At 42.3% G+C, this 14,992-nt stretch overlaps 1 protein-coding gene across 3 annotated transcripts in view; it reads right to left on the reverse strand.

Moving 5' to 3' along the window:
- Positions 1 to 585: 585 nt before the first annotated feature.
- The window catches only part of DRP2 (dystrophin related protein 2), a 31,821-nt gene continuing 17,414 nt past the window's right edge, over positions 586 to 14,992 (reverse strand). Inside the window, exons 13-23 of one of the 3 annotated variants that reach the window (XR_014020081.1) lie at positions 14,019 to 14,176; positions 13,513 to 13,679; positions 11,476 to 11,587; positions 10,118 to 10,254; positions 9,742 to 9,807; positions 9,429 to 9,494; positions 8,449 to 8,592; positions 6,596 to 6,833; positions 5,164 to 5,284; positions 1,039 to 4,869; positions 586 to 795 (exon numbers count right to left, since the gene is read on the reverse strand). Coding sequence is in view for 2 of the 3 variants with exons in the window: in XM_081277849.1 (XP_081133975.1) it covers positions 4,745 to 4,869; positions 5,164 to 5,284; positions 6,596 to 6,833; positions 8,449 to 8,592; positions 9,429 to 9,494; positions 9,742 to 9,807; positions 10,118 to 10,254; positions 11,476 to 11,587; positions 13,513 to 13,679; positions 14,019 to 14,176 (1,334 nt within the window). In the remaining variant the exon portion in view is untranslated. Of the gene's footprint in view, positions 796 to 888; positions 4,870 to 5,163; positions 5,285 to 6,595; positions 6,834 to 8,448; positions 8,593 to 9,428; positions 9,495 to 9,741; positions 9,808 to 10,117; positions 10,255 to 11,475; positions 11,588 to 13,512; positions 13,680 to 14,018; positions 14,177 to 14,992 lie in introns of those variants that run through there. The other 2 variants (XM_081277849.1, XM_081277850.1) reach the window with 2 other exon arrangements.

Genomic DNA, 14,992 nt, shown 5'->3' on the forward strand with positions numbered 1-14,992 from the left:
TTACCTATGTTGAATCAACTTTGCATCCCTTGGATGAAACTACTTGATCATGCTATACACAATATTCTTGATGTGTTTTTGAACATGGCTTAATATGCTAGGAAATTTCAAAATATATATGTTTTGTTTTTCTTTTTTTTCCAGTACTAGATTGAACCAAGTGTGGCTCTGCCACTGAACTACAGCCCCAGCCATTTCCATTTTTTATTTTGAGACATGGTCTATTTAAGTTTCCCAGGTTGACTTTGAACTTGTGGTCTTCCTCCCTCAGCCTCCCTAGTTGCTGGAATTTTACAACTAGTTGGCGGTGTGTGTACCACCATGCCTGGTTTACAACTTGCATTTTTATTGGAAAGCACTGCTGTGGTTTGGTAAAGAAAGAGAAATTGATGGTGTAGAAGAGGTACTAATGCCATAAAATGACATTAAAAACATAACCATCAATTCATAAGGACATTTTAACAACAAAAATACAGCCATATTCTCAGAATAAAGGAGAGACCTTTACTAAATAAATGTAACTTTATGGAAACTCTCTACAGTATCCTGATTTTTATATTGCTTCAGCTGATAAAAAAAGTCTTTGGATTGATGAGGATGAATTTTGGGAACCATTGCCATATAGAGTTCATCTTGTAACATGATAACTCGCTAATTTGGAAGGGGATAGAGCTTAAGGGGCCACCACTCCAGGTAACAGTGTAAGATGGCATCAGTAGGGGTGTCTTTCATTCCACAGTTGTTGGTCCCACCTGGTGGCCTTATGTTTTGCAGTACTCCATCCTGTCTTCCCACCTCCAAATAAGAGAAAGATGTGGACTATCAGAATCAGAGATAATAACTAGAGGAAACAAGGTAAACAAATACAAATTTATTCTTTTTAAAGTAGAATTCAAGGGAAAGGGAAAAGCACCACAGTAAGTGGCAAAGTTAATTAATTTGCTTCCCACCCTTTCAATCCCAAACTTTTCTACACTTGCATGTCACCCTTGCCACCTCCCCCAAATCTTGTCTAAAATTCTTATGACCAGTTCTTACATCAAGCAAGCAGCATAGCAGGCTTCAGGCTGGACTTAATACTGCCTTGGGAACAGCAAATACATTCAGCAGGTCACCCTCCAAATATGGCAACTGTGGGAGGAGATAGACACTGGGAGCAGAGCCCTGGCCTTGAGCCTTATCCTCTCCCATGGACACTGGTGTTAAAATAGTGAGAAGTCAATGAAGTACTTCTTTGTTCCAAGAGCCAGGTTTTGGCAGGAATGCCCAGAGATAGAGCTGCCCAGCTGAGGAGCTAAGTCTCATAGCCCTAGGATAGGGCTTCCAGTTTCTCTCCCAAGACTGTTTGTGTTAAGGCAACTATTTTCTTGGTTATGTGTCAACTATGTCAAAGGAAATTTGATGGAATTCCTAGCCAGAAATGGTTTCACGGGCCATTAGTCTGCTATTGAGAATGTGAGTTTAAAGAGTGCTCTGGCTCTATGTTGGATCTAGAGTCCAGACTCTTTTCAAAGCATCCACCAGGCAGCACAGGTATCCCTTAAAATGAATTTGGTGGATAAACACCTCCCAGGATTGGCCTCTGCCTGGTCTTAGGGTTTCTCATTAATATGGCCTGCCAGCCCAGTTCTTGGAACACCAGAAACTCAAATAGTTCTCTATAGGGAAATATTTTCCAACTTTGGGCATTGAAGGAAATGGGCACTTGAGAGCCTTGATTCCAGCCTTTCCAATATTGAGGGAAGGGCACATATCTATCCTCCTGGGTGGGTTATTTTATAAGGAAATTTATCATGGCTTCATATTCTCCAGACATTCAGCCTTCTCCAATGTTAATCCACTCTGCTCTAGCTGGAAGCAGAGGTACCTTCACAATGGCATTTTGACTTCAATCAAATTCTTTTGAGGACAAATTGCCTGTCAATCCTAACTGTTCCCTGGTACTATTAGATAACTCCAGCAAACACATTCCTTATCACTAATGCTAATCCTACAAATCAGAAGGTTTTCCTCAGATTACCAACCTAGCAACTCCCTTCGCCTCCATTCCAGTTACAGGGCCATAAACTACACAGAACCACACATAATACCTTTAAGAGACATGATACATGACAAATACCTAACAACATACAACACATTTTGGTAAATGCAACCCCAATGTGGATTCACAGTGTCCAAGGATCAATTTACCTCACTAGAGGCAAACTGTCCACATATGCTGCAGTGACTGTCACTGGACCCTTGAGCAGTATACTCACCTCAGGTATTACAGGTAAACATAAGACCGCAAAGTGTCCATGACCCCCTTACTGAAGATTCAACTCCTGACCCGCTGCTCCAGTCCACCTACAGCACAAATCCTACATAACAAGATCTACATCTTTTTTACCATACCTGGCCCACTGTAATTACCACAGGCAGCCCAAGAGCTCTCAGGTGGAATGGGGGTTAGAGAAAAGACTTTACTGATAATAGATTTTTCCATATTATCTGCCCTCCTAAGACAGGTATATGCCTCAAAGTTCCTGAGCCCTCTAACCACAACAAATTTCTTCTATCCCATTCCTACGCACAATCAAGCCCCCTACAAAGTTACCCCACTCTGAATGATGTCCAGGCTGTGTTTGATATTTGCCTACAATCTGCTTATCATAAAGCCAGATACCCAGTTCTCCTGTCCAGAGGCCTCATGAACACTGAGGCAGATGTCATGATAAAACGTCTAACACCCTGAACCTGTGGCTTAGTGGGGTAGGAGGCAATCTTTGGCTTCTGGACCCAAGCCATTTCCCTGCATCCCCTGGAGCAGGTCAGTCTAGGTTCCCAGCAATTCTATCCACTGACCACTGCTTGATTACAGCACAAGAGTCCAAACATCTCACTCCCTCCTGATCTTGATGGTTATCATTTCTTTCTTTAAGACCCTGAACTGGACCTTAGGAATTAAAAGTGGCCAGAGGATGTATTCTGTGTTTTAGCCATGTAAAAGATAATAAAGACCTTTCTGTTCCTTCTTATCTTCAGGAGTGGGTACAGCTTAGATCCACTCTGTTTTGGCACCTGAACCACTGTTTAGGGGGTCCAGGAAAATTCCTCCAAGGCTCAGGTCTCCAAGGAACAAGATTTGGAATGAGAGAAGAGAACATATTGATGCTTCCTGTTAGATCCCTCTGTGGCCACAGACTTCTGTTGCTTTGGTCTGGAGGGCAGCTCACCCCAAACATCAATGGACAGAGATATCCTAGGAAAGCAGCCAGGATGCGCTTCTATCTTTCCAACCAGAGGCTGAGGCTAACAAAGAGCAAGGCAGAACATTAATACTTCAAGAGGTATTAGAGTTTAATGTGTGAGTGAGGCCAAGAGAGCACTGATGTACAGTAGATATGTAGAGTAGATATGTATGTATATAAACTCAGGCAAATTAAGTTGACTGTAGGACTGGAGAAAATTTCCTCTTGGTAGAAAGCAGCCTAAGTGGGTTCTGACTCTGTTCAAAGTTCCCAAGCCCACTCTTCCCACCCCCACTATATACCCTGAACAGTTTATGAATAAAGAGGCCACGGTATATGTTGTCTAGGAAGAGTTAGTTCAGTTTGAGAATTGGGTTCACCTTCAGAGTTAGAAGAAACAGTTTTATGCACAGGAAGGCTCCACTGTTGTCTAGGGGGAAAGTGACCAGCTTCCTGATTTGTGGCCAGTGGCTCTTAGGAAAGGACCACTATTAAGGATGGCTAGTTACAATTGCCTTATGATTGGCTGGGGGTAACCAGCCACCTCACCTGATTCAGCCTAAGAGACAGAAGGGTCATAGCCTAGAAGGGTGTAAGGCAGTCATACTCTACCAGGCTAAAGGATGGCTTCCCCTTCCTCACCCAAGGAGAGCAAGCTGCCACTCCTCCTCCAGATCTCTAAGGAAAGAGTCAAAAGAGCAAAGGGTGGCTTCAGTGGGGTCTCCAGAGCATCTCAGTGGCTCTCTTAGAATGCTGAAACCTTCAGGAAAGAGGAGGATTGAGGGGGGAGGCAAGAATCTAAACCTGAAAGAATTTCTTTAATATTCCCAAATGTAAAGTAGAAGTAGGAACCAGAATGAACTGTTTCCTCCTTGAGGAAATTCTGCTAGGGACAGTGGCATATGGAACTGTAGTTATTCAAGGAAGAAACAACATATAGGTATTATCTGAAGGGCTAGAGCTATGTCCTGAACCTGAAAAAATAGGACACATATTGCCCAGAGTTCTTTAGGAACACTTTGGAGGTGGGAGGAGGTTCAGTAATACCCTTTTGCCTCCCTGAATTGGGCCAGAGAGTAGGGTTAATCCCTGTGGATTCCTAATGCTGGTACCCTGGGATCATTAGGCTTCTCTCTATATATAATTCCATGGAGAAGACAAAGGGGCCAATGGGCACTACTTGGCTCTGCAAAGCAGCTTCTCTTTCCCATCTGAATGGCCAAGTGCCATTTGCCTGTGCTACAACAAAAGGGTAGCATAAGGGACTGGTCTTGCACTTCAGAATTAAAGGGCGTATTTCTAGAGTTAGAGGAATCAGGCCTCCTCTTTACCTGGCTCCTCCCCCCACCACACATACCTCACATACTACCAGCCTTGCTGCTGCCCAGAGCCCAAATAACTCTGCTTGAGGAATGTGGGGTCAGTGGGGACTGGAAAGGTTGGATGAAGGCTGAGGGAAGATATTGACCAGAATCGGGAAGAATTATTGACTATAGAATGGGGATCTGGCTCCATCAAGAGGCCAGCAGGGTGCTGGCAGTCACATCAGAGCTTCGCACACTGGGGAAGGCATGGCGGAGCTTCTCCATGATGTCCTCCAAGCACAGGCTGACATCTTGACTCTTTGACCCCACATCATCTGAGTTGGAAAAGAGATTTGTGAAGATAATGTTAAACTCTCTTATATGAGGTCAAGAAGCCAAAGTAGGATGTAGCTAGGTAGTGGGCAGACCCAGAACATTTACATCTTCCTGTTACTATGACTATTATGCAGGATACACTCAATAGAAGAAACATATGAGTGAATTATCCCTCACTCTAAGATTGAAGGCATGAGGAAAAACCAGTTTTATCCTTAGCAGAACCTCAGGCAGGAAATCTGGGGCAGAACAAAGCTATGGAGGAAGGGGCTGAGAGGGGTTAGGGAACTCACCTGCAGCCTCAGTATCTGGAGTTGTTTGTCCCTTCTCCGGGGGGTGACTGCTTTCTGACTGCTGTGGAGATGAAGCTAGAGACAAATCTGCAGAGCCATTGCCTTCTGATTCTGTGGGTGGCTAGTAAGAAGTAGAGCATAATTTGAGTTTTGCTTTCCTAACCTTACTTTGACAGACTCCTGAGCTTATAAAAGACCTTAGAAATGCATGATCATCCCTTGTCCCTTTGAATTTTAGAAGCTTTTGGCAGTGCACAGAAACAATGGCTTCCCCTTTTAGGAAACTTCTTAATATATTCAATTACCAATTAACTTGTTCCTTCAGCAAAATGTATCAAAGGCTACCAATTCTTATAAGGATGGCAATGCATCTAAAGCTATCTTGCTGTCATTTTGTCTATAATCAAGCTATTTAAAACCCATTTTTTCCTGGACATGTAGAGTTGTACACCTGATATTTGGTTTATGACATAACAGCATATGTTATAAACCTCCAGGAATTCATTTAGAGACTGTCTCTTGAAGGATCTGGGAAAAGGGCAGGGAGTACTATTCCCTGGTAGAAATGACAATAATAAGTAACATTTGTGAAGAGTGTACCATATTCCTGGCATCATGCTAAATACTGTAAATTCATTATCTCATTTTATGTTGACGACAATTCTATGATGTTGGTGTTATTATTCTCTCTGTGATGGAACTTGGGCTTAATGAGGTTAAGTAACTTTCCTTATATCCCATAGTCACTAACTGGCAGAGTCATACTCAAACTTAGGGCTGTCTGACTCCAGAGCCATACTCCAAGAAATGAAAGGAGCAAAAATTAGCAAGAGACTCCTTTATTGTAAAAATCATCTTTTGCTAAACATATCCATCCAAACCTGCTTCTTTCTAGCAAATACCATACAGGTAAAATCAACTTTTGGGATGACTTTAAAGGTTTTCCATTACTGGGGATTGAACCCAGGGGTGCTCTACCACTGAGCAATATCCACAGCCCTCTTTAAAAAAAAATGAGACAGGGTCTTGCTTAGTTTCTAAGACTGGCCTTGAACTTGTGATTCTCCTACCCTGGTTGCTGGGACTATCAGTGTGTGCCATTGTACCAGGCAGAAATTCATTGTTTCAGTACCAGATTACAATGGATTGTGAAGAAGTGAGTCCTCAAAAGTCTTCCCTCTGCCCCTTGAGAATTACACACAAAGGTGGTATGGAAGAGGGGTGAAAGTGAATGGGCTAAGGATGTGCCCATACCATTCCCTTCCTTCCCTCATCTTCTCCAATTGCCAGCCCAAGAATTCTCTTCAGGAAGTTACCTGATAGCCACAACCAAAAAGCTCTTTCTTCCTCTTCTTTGATGCACCTCCAACTCCCCAAACTTTCCCCCTATGCTCAGGTATTGCCTTCATTCTTCTTCTGTCTGTAGCCTCACCTGCAGGAGCAGTTCCCTCAAGCGTTGCAGCTGGGACTCTAGTTGCTTGTTGTGGTCTTCAAGGATCTGCATGCGCGTCTCCAGGCGGCTCTTGTGCTGCCTGAGAATCCTGGCTTCAGCCAGAAGCTCCTCATTGCAGTGGTCCTGTGCTGCCTCAGTGGAGCCCTCAGCTAGGTTGGGTGCCTCAGTCGCCTCCTCATGCTGCCACTTCAAGCGCCTCAGCTCTCCTTGGAGAATCCTGCCAAAGATAAAGCCAAGATCTATGGCTCTAAGAGAGTACTTTCCAGATCCAAGATGTCCCTTCATATACCAGTGAAAGCAATCCCCATGCTCTCCCATCCCACTTTCCCAGTCATATTCTTGTTTGAACTACTTCCTCTCCAGCATGTATGCCATTTACTCTGACATTCTGAGACTTTAGAGCAGAAGGAGCTGACATTTAACATAAGAAATATCTCAGGGCTTTGATGTACTGCTTTGGGGATTAATTCTGACCTTAAAAACAGACAGAAATATGGTCTACAAATAAAAGAGGCATTAGGGCCACTGACTCACCTTCTCTGTTTTTATATTCCAGGAAAAGATATAAACAAGAGCTCGCCCATATTGCCTCTTTTCTCCTTAGCCCTCCTGTGTGGCCCACTTTGAATGGCCATGCTAGGTATCAAGAAAACAGATTCCAAAGATACAGCTTACTTTGGGGGACATTACTCTTTTTTTTTTTTTTTTTTTTTTGCAACAGAACAGAATCATTATCTGCCTAGTATTTCCCAAGGCCTGCCCTCTGATACTCTAATGCAGTATTTCTCAAACTTCCTAGTGAGAAACAAGGGTTTTTTTTCTACTCCATTGTGGAATGATATGTGATCCTAACACACATGACTAGTCCATGGTTCACACCACTTGAAATCCGCCATACAAGTTCAGCAACACTCAAACTAGCCTCAATGAGATGGGTCCACTAATGATGTGTTTGTATGTCATGGCAATGTCCAATTGCTAGAAAAGTTTCTAAAAGCTTACTCTTTATGTATTTGTATTTTCTGGACTGGTGACAAACACTTTGCAGATTGGCTCTTGTCTGCATTCTACACTCTGAGGAGCAGGGTTCCAAAGACTTGCCACTCCAAGTGTGGTCTGCAGACCAGTGGTATGGGTATCCCTTTGGAAGGTGATTAGAAATACAGAAATTCAGGCCCTACCCAAACCTGTGAATCAGAATTTACATTTTACCAGGCTCCCCAAGTGACTCATGTGCACATTAATGTTTGACAAATGCTACTCTAAGAGTTATTACAGATTCTACTTCTTTCAAAGTGCCTTGGACCTTCCTAAGACTCCTGCTACCATCCCTACTTTATGGAGATTAATGTCATCCCTATAATCTTTACTTTCTGTCTTCAAGCCTTCAAGTGATCCATAGTGTCATCATCCCCTGAAATATTTTCACTAGGTGATAAATAATTCTTTCTACTTCTGGCATGGGAAGTTCTTTGAGAACAGGGACATGTCATAGTCTTATCTGTATTTTCTGTATTTTCTATATATGCATCTAGTAGGTACATGGAAAACTTGGGGTTAAATTAAAAGAATTCAAATAATTACTGTAAGTGCTAGTGTTTATTGAACAGATACAGTAAACCAGGCCCTGGGCTAACCCATTATATGCCTGATCTCACTTGGTCTTCATAAATGACCCTAGGAGGTCACTTTCTAGACAAGGAAATGGAGCACCACAGAATATAAGTAACTTCTTCATGATCACACAACTAAAATGTGGAAGTGTCAGGTCTTAAACCCAAGCCGTCTGCTTCTGAAACCCACACAAAATTGTGCCATGACCACATACACACCGGTTCTCATCTTCTAAATGGGCTAGGATCTTCTCTAGCTCCCCCTTGCTTTCTGTAGCCATGCTGCATGGAGCCTGCTGTCCGAAGGCTAGCTCCCGGTCTGTGATGGGGCTGGAATGCCTCAGCAGGTACTGGTCCTCATCTCTGCATTGGGTATTAGGAAAGGAAAACAGGTGGCCAGCTTTAAATAGAGAAACAACTCAGGGTAAGAGTTCTAAGCATTCCGTTCAGGTCCCTGGTGATATATGCTGGAATATCCACTGTTATGTCACATAGAGAGGGAAAGGCTAAATACTGAAGCTTTGGAGGGATAGAAGTTTTCAAAGGTGGCAGCAGATATGGTTAGGGGTACTGGGAATGAATATTTTCAGGCTTATAGGGCTTCTAGGTTCTCCTTAAAGATCCCTAGGATATAATGAGCAAATCATTTCCTTTTCTGTGCTGTTTTCCCTGTACCCCACTTGGCTTCCTCACCTCCCAGAGGGATTTAAGTCTCAGTTAGGACCATATTGGTCTATGTAGCTGACTGCTCCTAGGCTATCTGAGCAGTCCAGGAACTTCCCCAGAGATGTAGGACCTCTTCCCTGGACTATAGCACAAGGGAATGCCTTTGGCTATCCTTTAGTCAAATCCCTGATGTCTCCCAGGATTAGAGTAATACTAGATGGGGCTTTGGTATCTTGAGAACAAGAGAATAGCTCCTTTCTGTAGCTTTAGATGAGGGCATATATTCTTCTTTCCCAAAGTTGGGCATAGAAGAACAGAATTTCACAACAGGAAGGGATTTGGGCAGATGGCTCATTCAGTGGATGGAAGGAAGACTGCTTCTCTTTATAAACACTGTGCCAGGAAGCAGCCTTCCATTTTTAGGGAGTCAAGTACCCTAACCATCACACTCCTGAGGCTATACCCTCCTGGATAGTGTCAGAAGGATCCCAAGGAGAGCTATTTCTGGAAAACAAGCATCTGTGGAAACTCACATGCTGTCATCTGGGGATAGGCTGTCATTAAAGAAGGAGCAATTTTGACTTTCCATTTCAGCAAGTCTGGGAAGAAAGAACAGAGACAGTAGAGAAAACAGGATGTGGGGGCCTGCTTTCATCTCAAGCACTCTAATCCCATAATAGGATCACTGGTATTGGGAGCTGCTCCATCCACCCCTAAGTGTTGGGACTTGCTGGTTGCTGCACATCCCACTGTGTACATTCCCTGGCCCTGATTCAATTCTCATTGTCTCAACTGAAAACCCTTCCCCATTAGACTTCCTACAATCCCCCCACCAAAACCTTGTACCTGCTAGCAAAATGCTCAATGCGAGAGTGTGTGTCAGCGTGTGGCAACATTGGGGAAGAAGCCGGCCTGAAAGAAAGCAACAAAGATTCAGAGGACCAAAGATTGGACAGCTACATCACCTGTTTCCTCAATGCCTCCCCCCATTCTACCCCTTACATTGTGGAGATGGGCAAGAGTGATGGGAACAGGATACAGAATCTGGATTCTAGCCTATATCTCAGGCCCAAGTCTAGGTCAGGCCCAAGCAGAACTGCCCTGTCACTGGTGGAATTCTCCCTAGAATGTTCTTCTAGCCCACCTGGGACTAGCTCCTTCACAGCACAAACACAAGGTCAGTGAGACTGCCCACAGTCCCTGCTCCACCACTGGTACTCACGTCTCACTGCAGTCTGCCTCCAGCACTGATTGCACAGGCAGATAACCTCGCTGAGGGTGTTTGCTGAAATAATGTTTTGAGCGGAATTTGTTCTTTAAGGTTGTGGCAAAATCTCTCATGTTCTCGCTGGATGTTGTCTGGTGGGAGACAGGACAGAGAGAATCATTCTAGTGGCTTTTGCTAATCCCCTAGAGCAAAAGTGATTGGAATTCCACTCCTGTTAATACCTACCACACCCTGCTCCGAGCTAAAGTTCTAGAAAGATACATGCCAAACTATGAATACTGGTTGTCTCTGAGAATTTATATTGAAGGAGTGGAGGCCAGGTAAATACAGGTATACTTTCATTTTATATTTTAAATGCTTCTATCTGTATAATTCAAATATTTTTACAATGAGCATATTTTGTTAATTTAAAAATATCTTTTCAAATAAATTCTGAGAATGTAGAGAATGATCAAGAGGATTATCAGCTTATCCTCTCCAGCCAGTTTTCTGTATTTGACTTTTTATAATGTTTTCTTAAAAATGATAATAAATAAAAAGTAAAGGGAATAGTCCCTGCTCCCACCTGGTTACACATGTCTCTGTGCAGCAGAATTTGAAGAAGAGATGACAGTTTGGAAATATGGATTATAGGGAAACAGGTTGAAATATGGGGAGATGGGATGGGTGAAGGAGCAGTGAGAAGGGAATTTGGGATATACTTGGGGCTCTGGAATATGTGGGGGAGCAGAGTCGTCTCAGGAAGTTACACAGGGAGCTATGGGTCTAGAACAAATCACAGGAGCAGTTATGGCTGGAGTTCAGAAATGCTGACCAATCTGGGCTCAGATGACTGGGAAGGGCACAGTTATCAGTGAAGATCAAGTGGAATTTATGGGATAAAGTAAAGAACATATCATTTTCCTTCCTGAGGAACTGAGTAATTAATTTTAGCACAAACTCTGGTATTGACTAGAAGAGACAGAATCAATGACAAAGTAGCAAGGAAAGACTGGTCTACTATAGAAGCAATGAAGGAAGCTAGCCAGGAAAAACTCAAGTGGGCAGGGTAACATGAGTCATCTGCAACTGTCTTTTTCACTCTATTTCTTTCCTGAGCCTTTTCTCTGCAGTAAAATAATGGGTGTTATTTAAATGGCTGAGATTGTCATGGGCTAACTGTGGCTCTAGTGAGGGAAAAGCTCCAATGGAAAAATAGAGGTCTGAATCCCCTAAACTGGTGAATTACTGGGACATTTTGAGGAATGCTCCCCACAGGACAGCAGAACAGTGAGTCAACTCTGGGAAAAATGGATCAAAGCCTAGAACCTGAGAGCTGCCTACCCTTCCCACCTAGCCCAGAGCCTCCATACCGGTGTATAATATTCCATGATGGGGTAGTGCAGCTTGTTGCCTTTGCTGGCCCTGCCAGTCAAGAAGCAGGTCTGGCAGATATCCACATTAAATTGTTTCAGACTCCGGTACCTTGGGGAAAGGAGACATTGTAGGAAAGATAATCCAGTGTGCCACAGTGACTTCACCCATTCCCCTGACATCTAAATATACATACATGTTAGAAGGGGATGGGACATGGAGTCATAACATGCTCAACCTCATAGACATAGCAGTGGCTGAATCCTCAACAGATGGGGAGCCTCATTTTAAAGATTATAACTCTTCATGATATCATAAGCCCATATTCCCATGAAGTATGAGAAAGAACATTGTTTTACCACCTTATTTTTTAAAAAGTAGGTGGGGAGGGGAATAGTGGTAAAGATCTCATTGGAGCAAATAGCTTTCTAAACAAGGGTAGCCCAAAAGCGTCCAGGATCCCAGGTACCACCACTTACCTTGGAGTAGTTACACATTTAATATAAAGGCAGCTTACTATCCTAGCCTTGGTTAAGCTGGCTATAAGATATTTCCAAAGTTTATTTATAATAATAACTCTATTATTACATAATATAGAATAGCCTTTTAGATCTACTTCTAAAGCCTGGCTAAAACACCCAGATTTACTAGTATAGAAGAATGAAATGCTGAGACTTAAAGGAATCAGCTGAATCAATATCTAGTCCTAGATCTACCATCAACTAGCTGTGTGAACTTGGGCAAGTCACATTCCACTTCTATTTCTTATTTGCTCATCTTATAAAAAGTAGGGTATTTGTCAGGTGTGGTAGCACACACCTATATTCCCAGTGGCTTGGAAGGCTGAGGCAGGAGGATTGCAAAGCCAACCTCAGCAACTAAGCAAGGCACTAAGCAACTTAGTGAAACCCTGTCTCAAAAAATAAATAAGGGCTGTGGATGTGGTTCACTGCTTAAGCACCCCTGAGTTCAATCCCTGGTACAAAAGAAAAATATCGGGGTATTTTTAGGGACAGTAGTATGAGTTAAAAAGTTGAATATTTTATGAAGAAGGCCAAATTCAAGACAATGGTTACCTTTGTGGAAGAATGAGAGGAGAATGTAATCAGGGAGACTTAAGATGAATTATAATAATGTTTTATTCCTTAAGTTTGATTATGGGTATATACTGTAGTGTGCTAGCGACAGTTCCTTATTAGCTCACAAGAACTGGCTGTTCAATTTCAAGGGTTTTCTAAGCCATTACCTTATAATGAAATTATAAATGCTCACAATTAAATGATACTGAAAACAAAGGTAATAAATATTCAAATCTCATCACTTCTTAATATGTTTATTATGATCTATGCTCTTGTGATTATTTACAACTATTGTACTGGTTAAATATTTTTTATCTGAAATGTGTGAGACTAGAAGTGTTTCAGATTTCAGTTCTTCTGATTTTGAAATATTTACAAGTGCTTTTCTGATTAAGCATCCCTACTCTAGAAATCCACAATGTTCTAAAATAGATTTGGGAGCATTTCAGATTTTTGGATTGGGGATATTCATCTTGCATCTGCCTGGTGGAAATACTATAAATGCTATGCATCTCTTCCTGATTCTGCTCAGGAACCTCCTGTAAGTAACCTGACATAGGCCAGAGTGGGGATATTTATACCACAGAATTTAGCAAACATTACAAATCAGGTTTCCTTTTTTTTTTTTTTTTTACTTTCTGGGGAGTTGACTGTGAAATGTTTGTTGGCACACCATTTGGTACATAGGAATTCTTACAGTATTTGCTATACATTTTTGTAGGTTTTTAATACTTCATATACCAAAAATAAACCAAAACTAAAATATTTCATAATTTTCAATTTTTAAAAAGTTAAAAATTTTGCAATAGAAAGAATTACAACAATATATAATCATGCACAATAGTTTAGCTATAACTATACAATAATTATATAATGTGTTATCTTGTAATATCTGATTTATATTTCCTATGACATATTTATGATGATTATCATCCCAGCAGGTATTGTTTCTCCTACCTGAACCCTTTGATGGGGCACTGTCTACAGATAGAGCACTTGGTCTGATGCTTTACTTGCTCAGCAATGGTGACCCGATGCAAGACAGCCAGCCACACCATGGACTGGGGCTCCAAGTTGACCCATTCCAAGAACTGGGAAGCTTCAATGACTGGCTTCCCAGTGCTCTGGGGAAATAACAAGTCCAATGGATATGATTGATGCCCAACATATCTTGTCCTTAAGAGTGGCAGCCCTCCAAGAAACAGGGGAACCAGCAGGGTCTGGGTTGGCCTATTCTTCAGAGGTTTCCACATGTTACCCTGTCTTAATGGAGCTAGCACACTCCCCAACAGTACTGGAACCCTAGACCTAGAATATCCTCTGTTTTGTTGTCCCATCCCAACAAACTCTCTTACATCTGATTATTTCATGTTAAAAGCTAGTTTTTGGTCCTCCTTCAGTTCCTCCCACCCTTTCTTCCATGTTGCTTCCCTCCATCCTGCCCTTCACAGTTCCATACTCACAAAACGGAAGCAACTACGGACACTGGGCTCCACATTGCTGCCCCCAAATGCTGCCACTTCACCCAGCTGACGGGGCACCTGAATGGCCTCATGAAGCAGGACACCGAGGTGGCGCTGGTCACACTGGCTGCCTGAATTGGCCACTTGGCTGAAGAGGTCTGCTGGGCCCACCATGAAGAATAGCCAACCCCAATGCAGGAATGGCCAGAGAATGATATAAGGAGAAAAATCAGAAAATGAAGACAGGGAGAGAATATATTGATTAAGCTAATGATTTTTGAAACCATAATACATAGAGATTTATCCCTTAGCTTCTAGAAGCCTAGGAGTTCTAAAAATAGCATTCTCTGAGTTCAGAGAGCAAAAGAAAGACAGACACAAATGGAAATCATCAGGAAGAGAGGTAGAAAGAGAAAGAGACAAAGAAGGACAGAAAGCAAGCTGTGTGTAAGAGTAGTGCCAGACACAATGACGCCATTGAGAAAACAGATTCCTTAAGAAGCAGTATGAGAGCTCAGGCTCAGGGGCATTTACACATGCATCACAGTTGGGCTTCCATACCCTATCCTATTCATGTAGTTTAATACTGCAGTAATATCTCAATAGTCCACACAAATGGAAGGAAGCAATGGCATGGATAAATCAAAAAGAGGTGCTAATTCAAAACATCCCATCATCTAAAAATGACCTCTACGTGCTGTGCAATAAACTAGAGTACTTATATTTGAGTATGGACTGTATTGGCACTTCTAGAACCTCCTCCATCTCAGGCCAATCTTAGCAAACCTCTTCCAGAGGTTATTGTCTGTCTGCTTCATACCTCGCCAAAGGTCTAGAAAATACACAAAAGCAGAAGGCAAAAGGCCTGGGTTTGAGTTCTGTATCCATTGCTCACTAGCTTCAGAATCTTGGAAAAGTCATAAACCTCTCTATGCTGCAGTTTCATTACTTGAAAATTGAGGACAAATAATCAC

This window comes from Spermophilus citellus (assembly GCF_964194105.1).
Source record: "Spermophilus citellus genome assembly, chromosome: X".
NCBI lineage: Eukaryota > Metazoa > Chordata > Mammalia > Rodentia > Sciuridae > Spermophilus > Spermophilus citellus.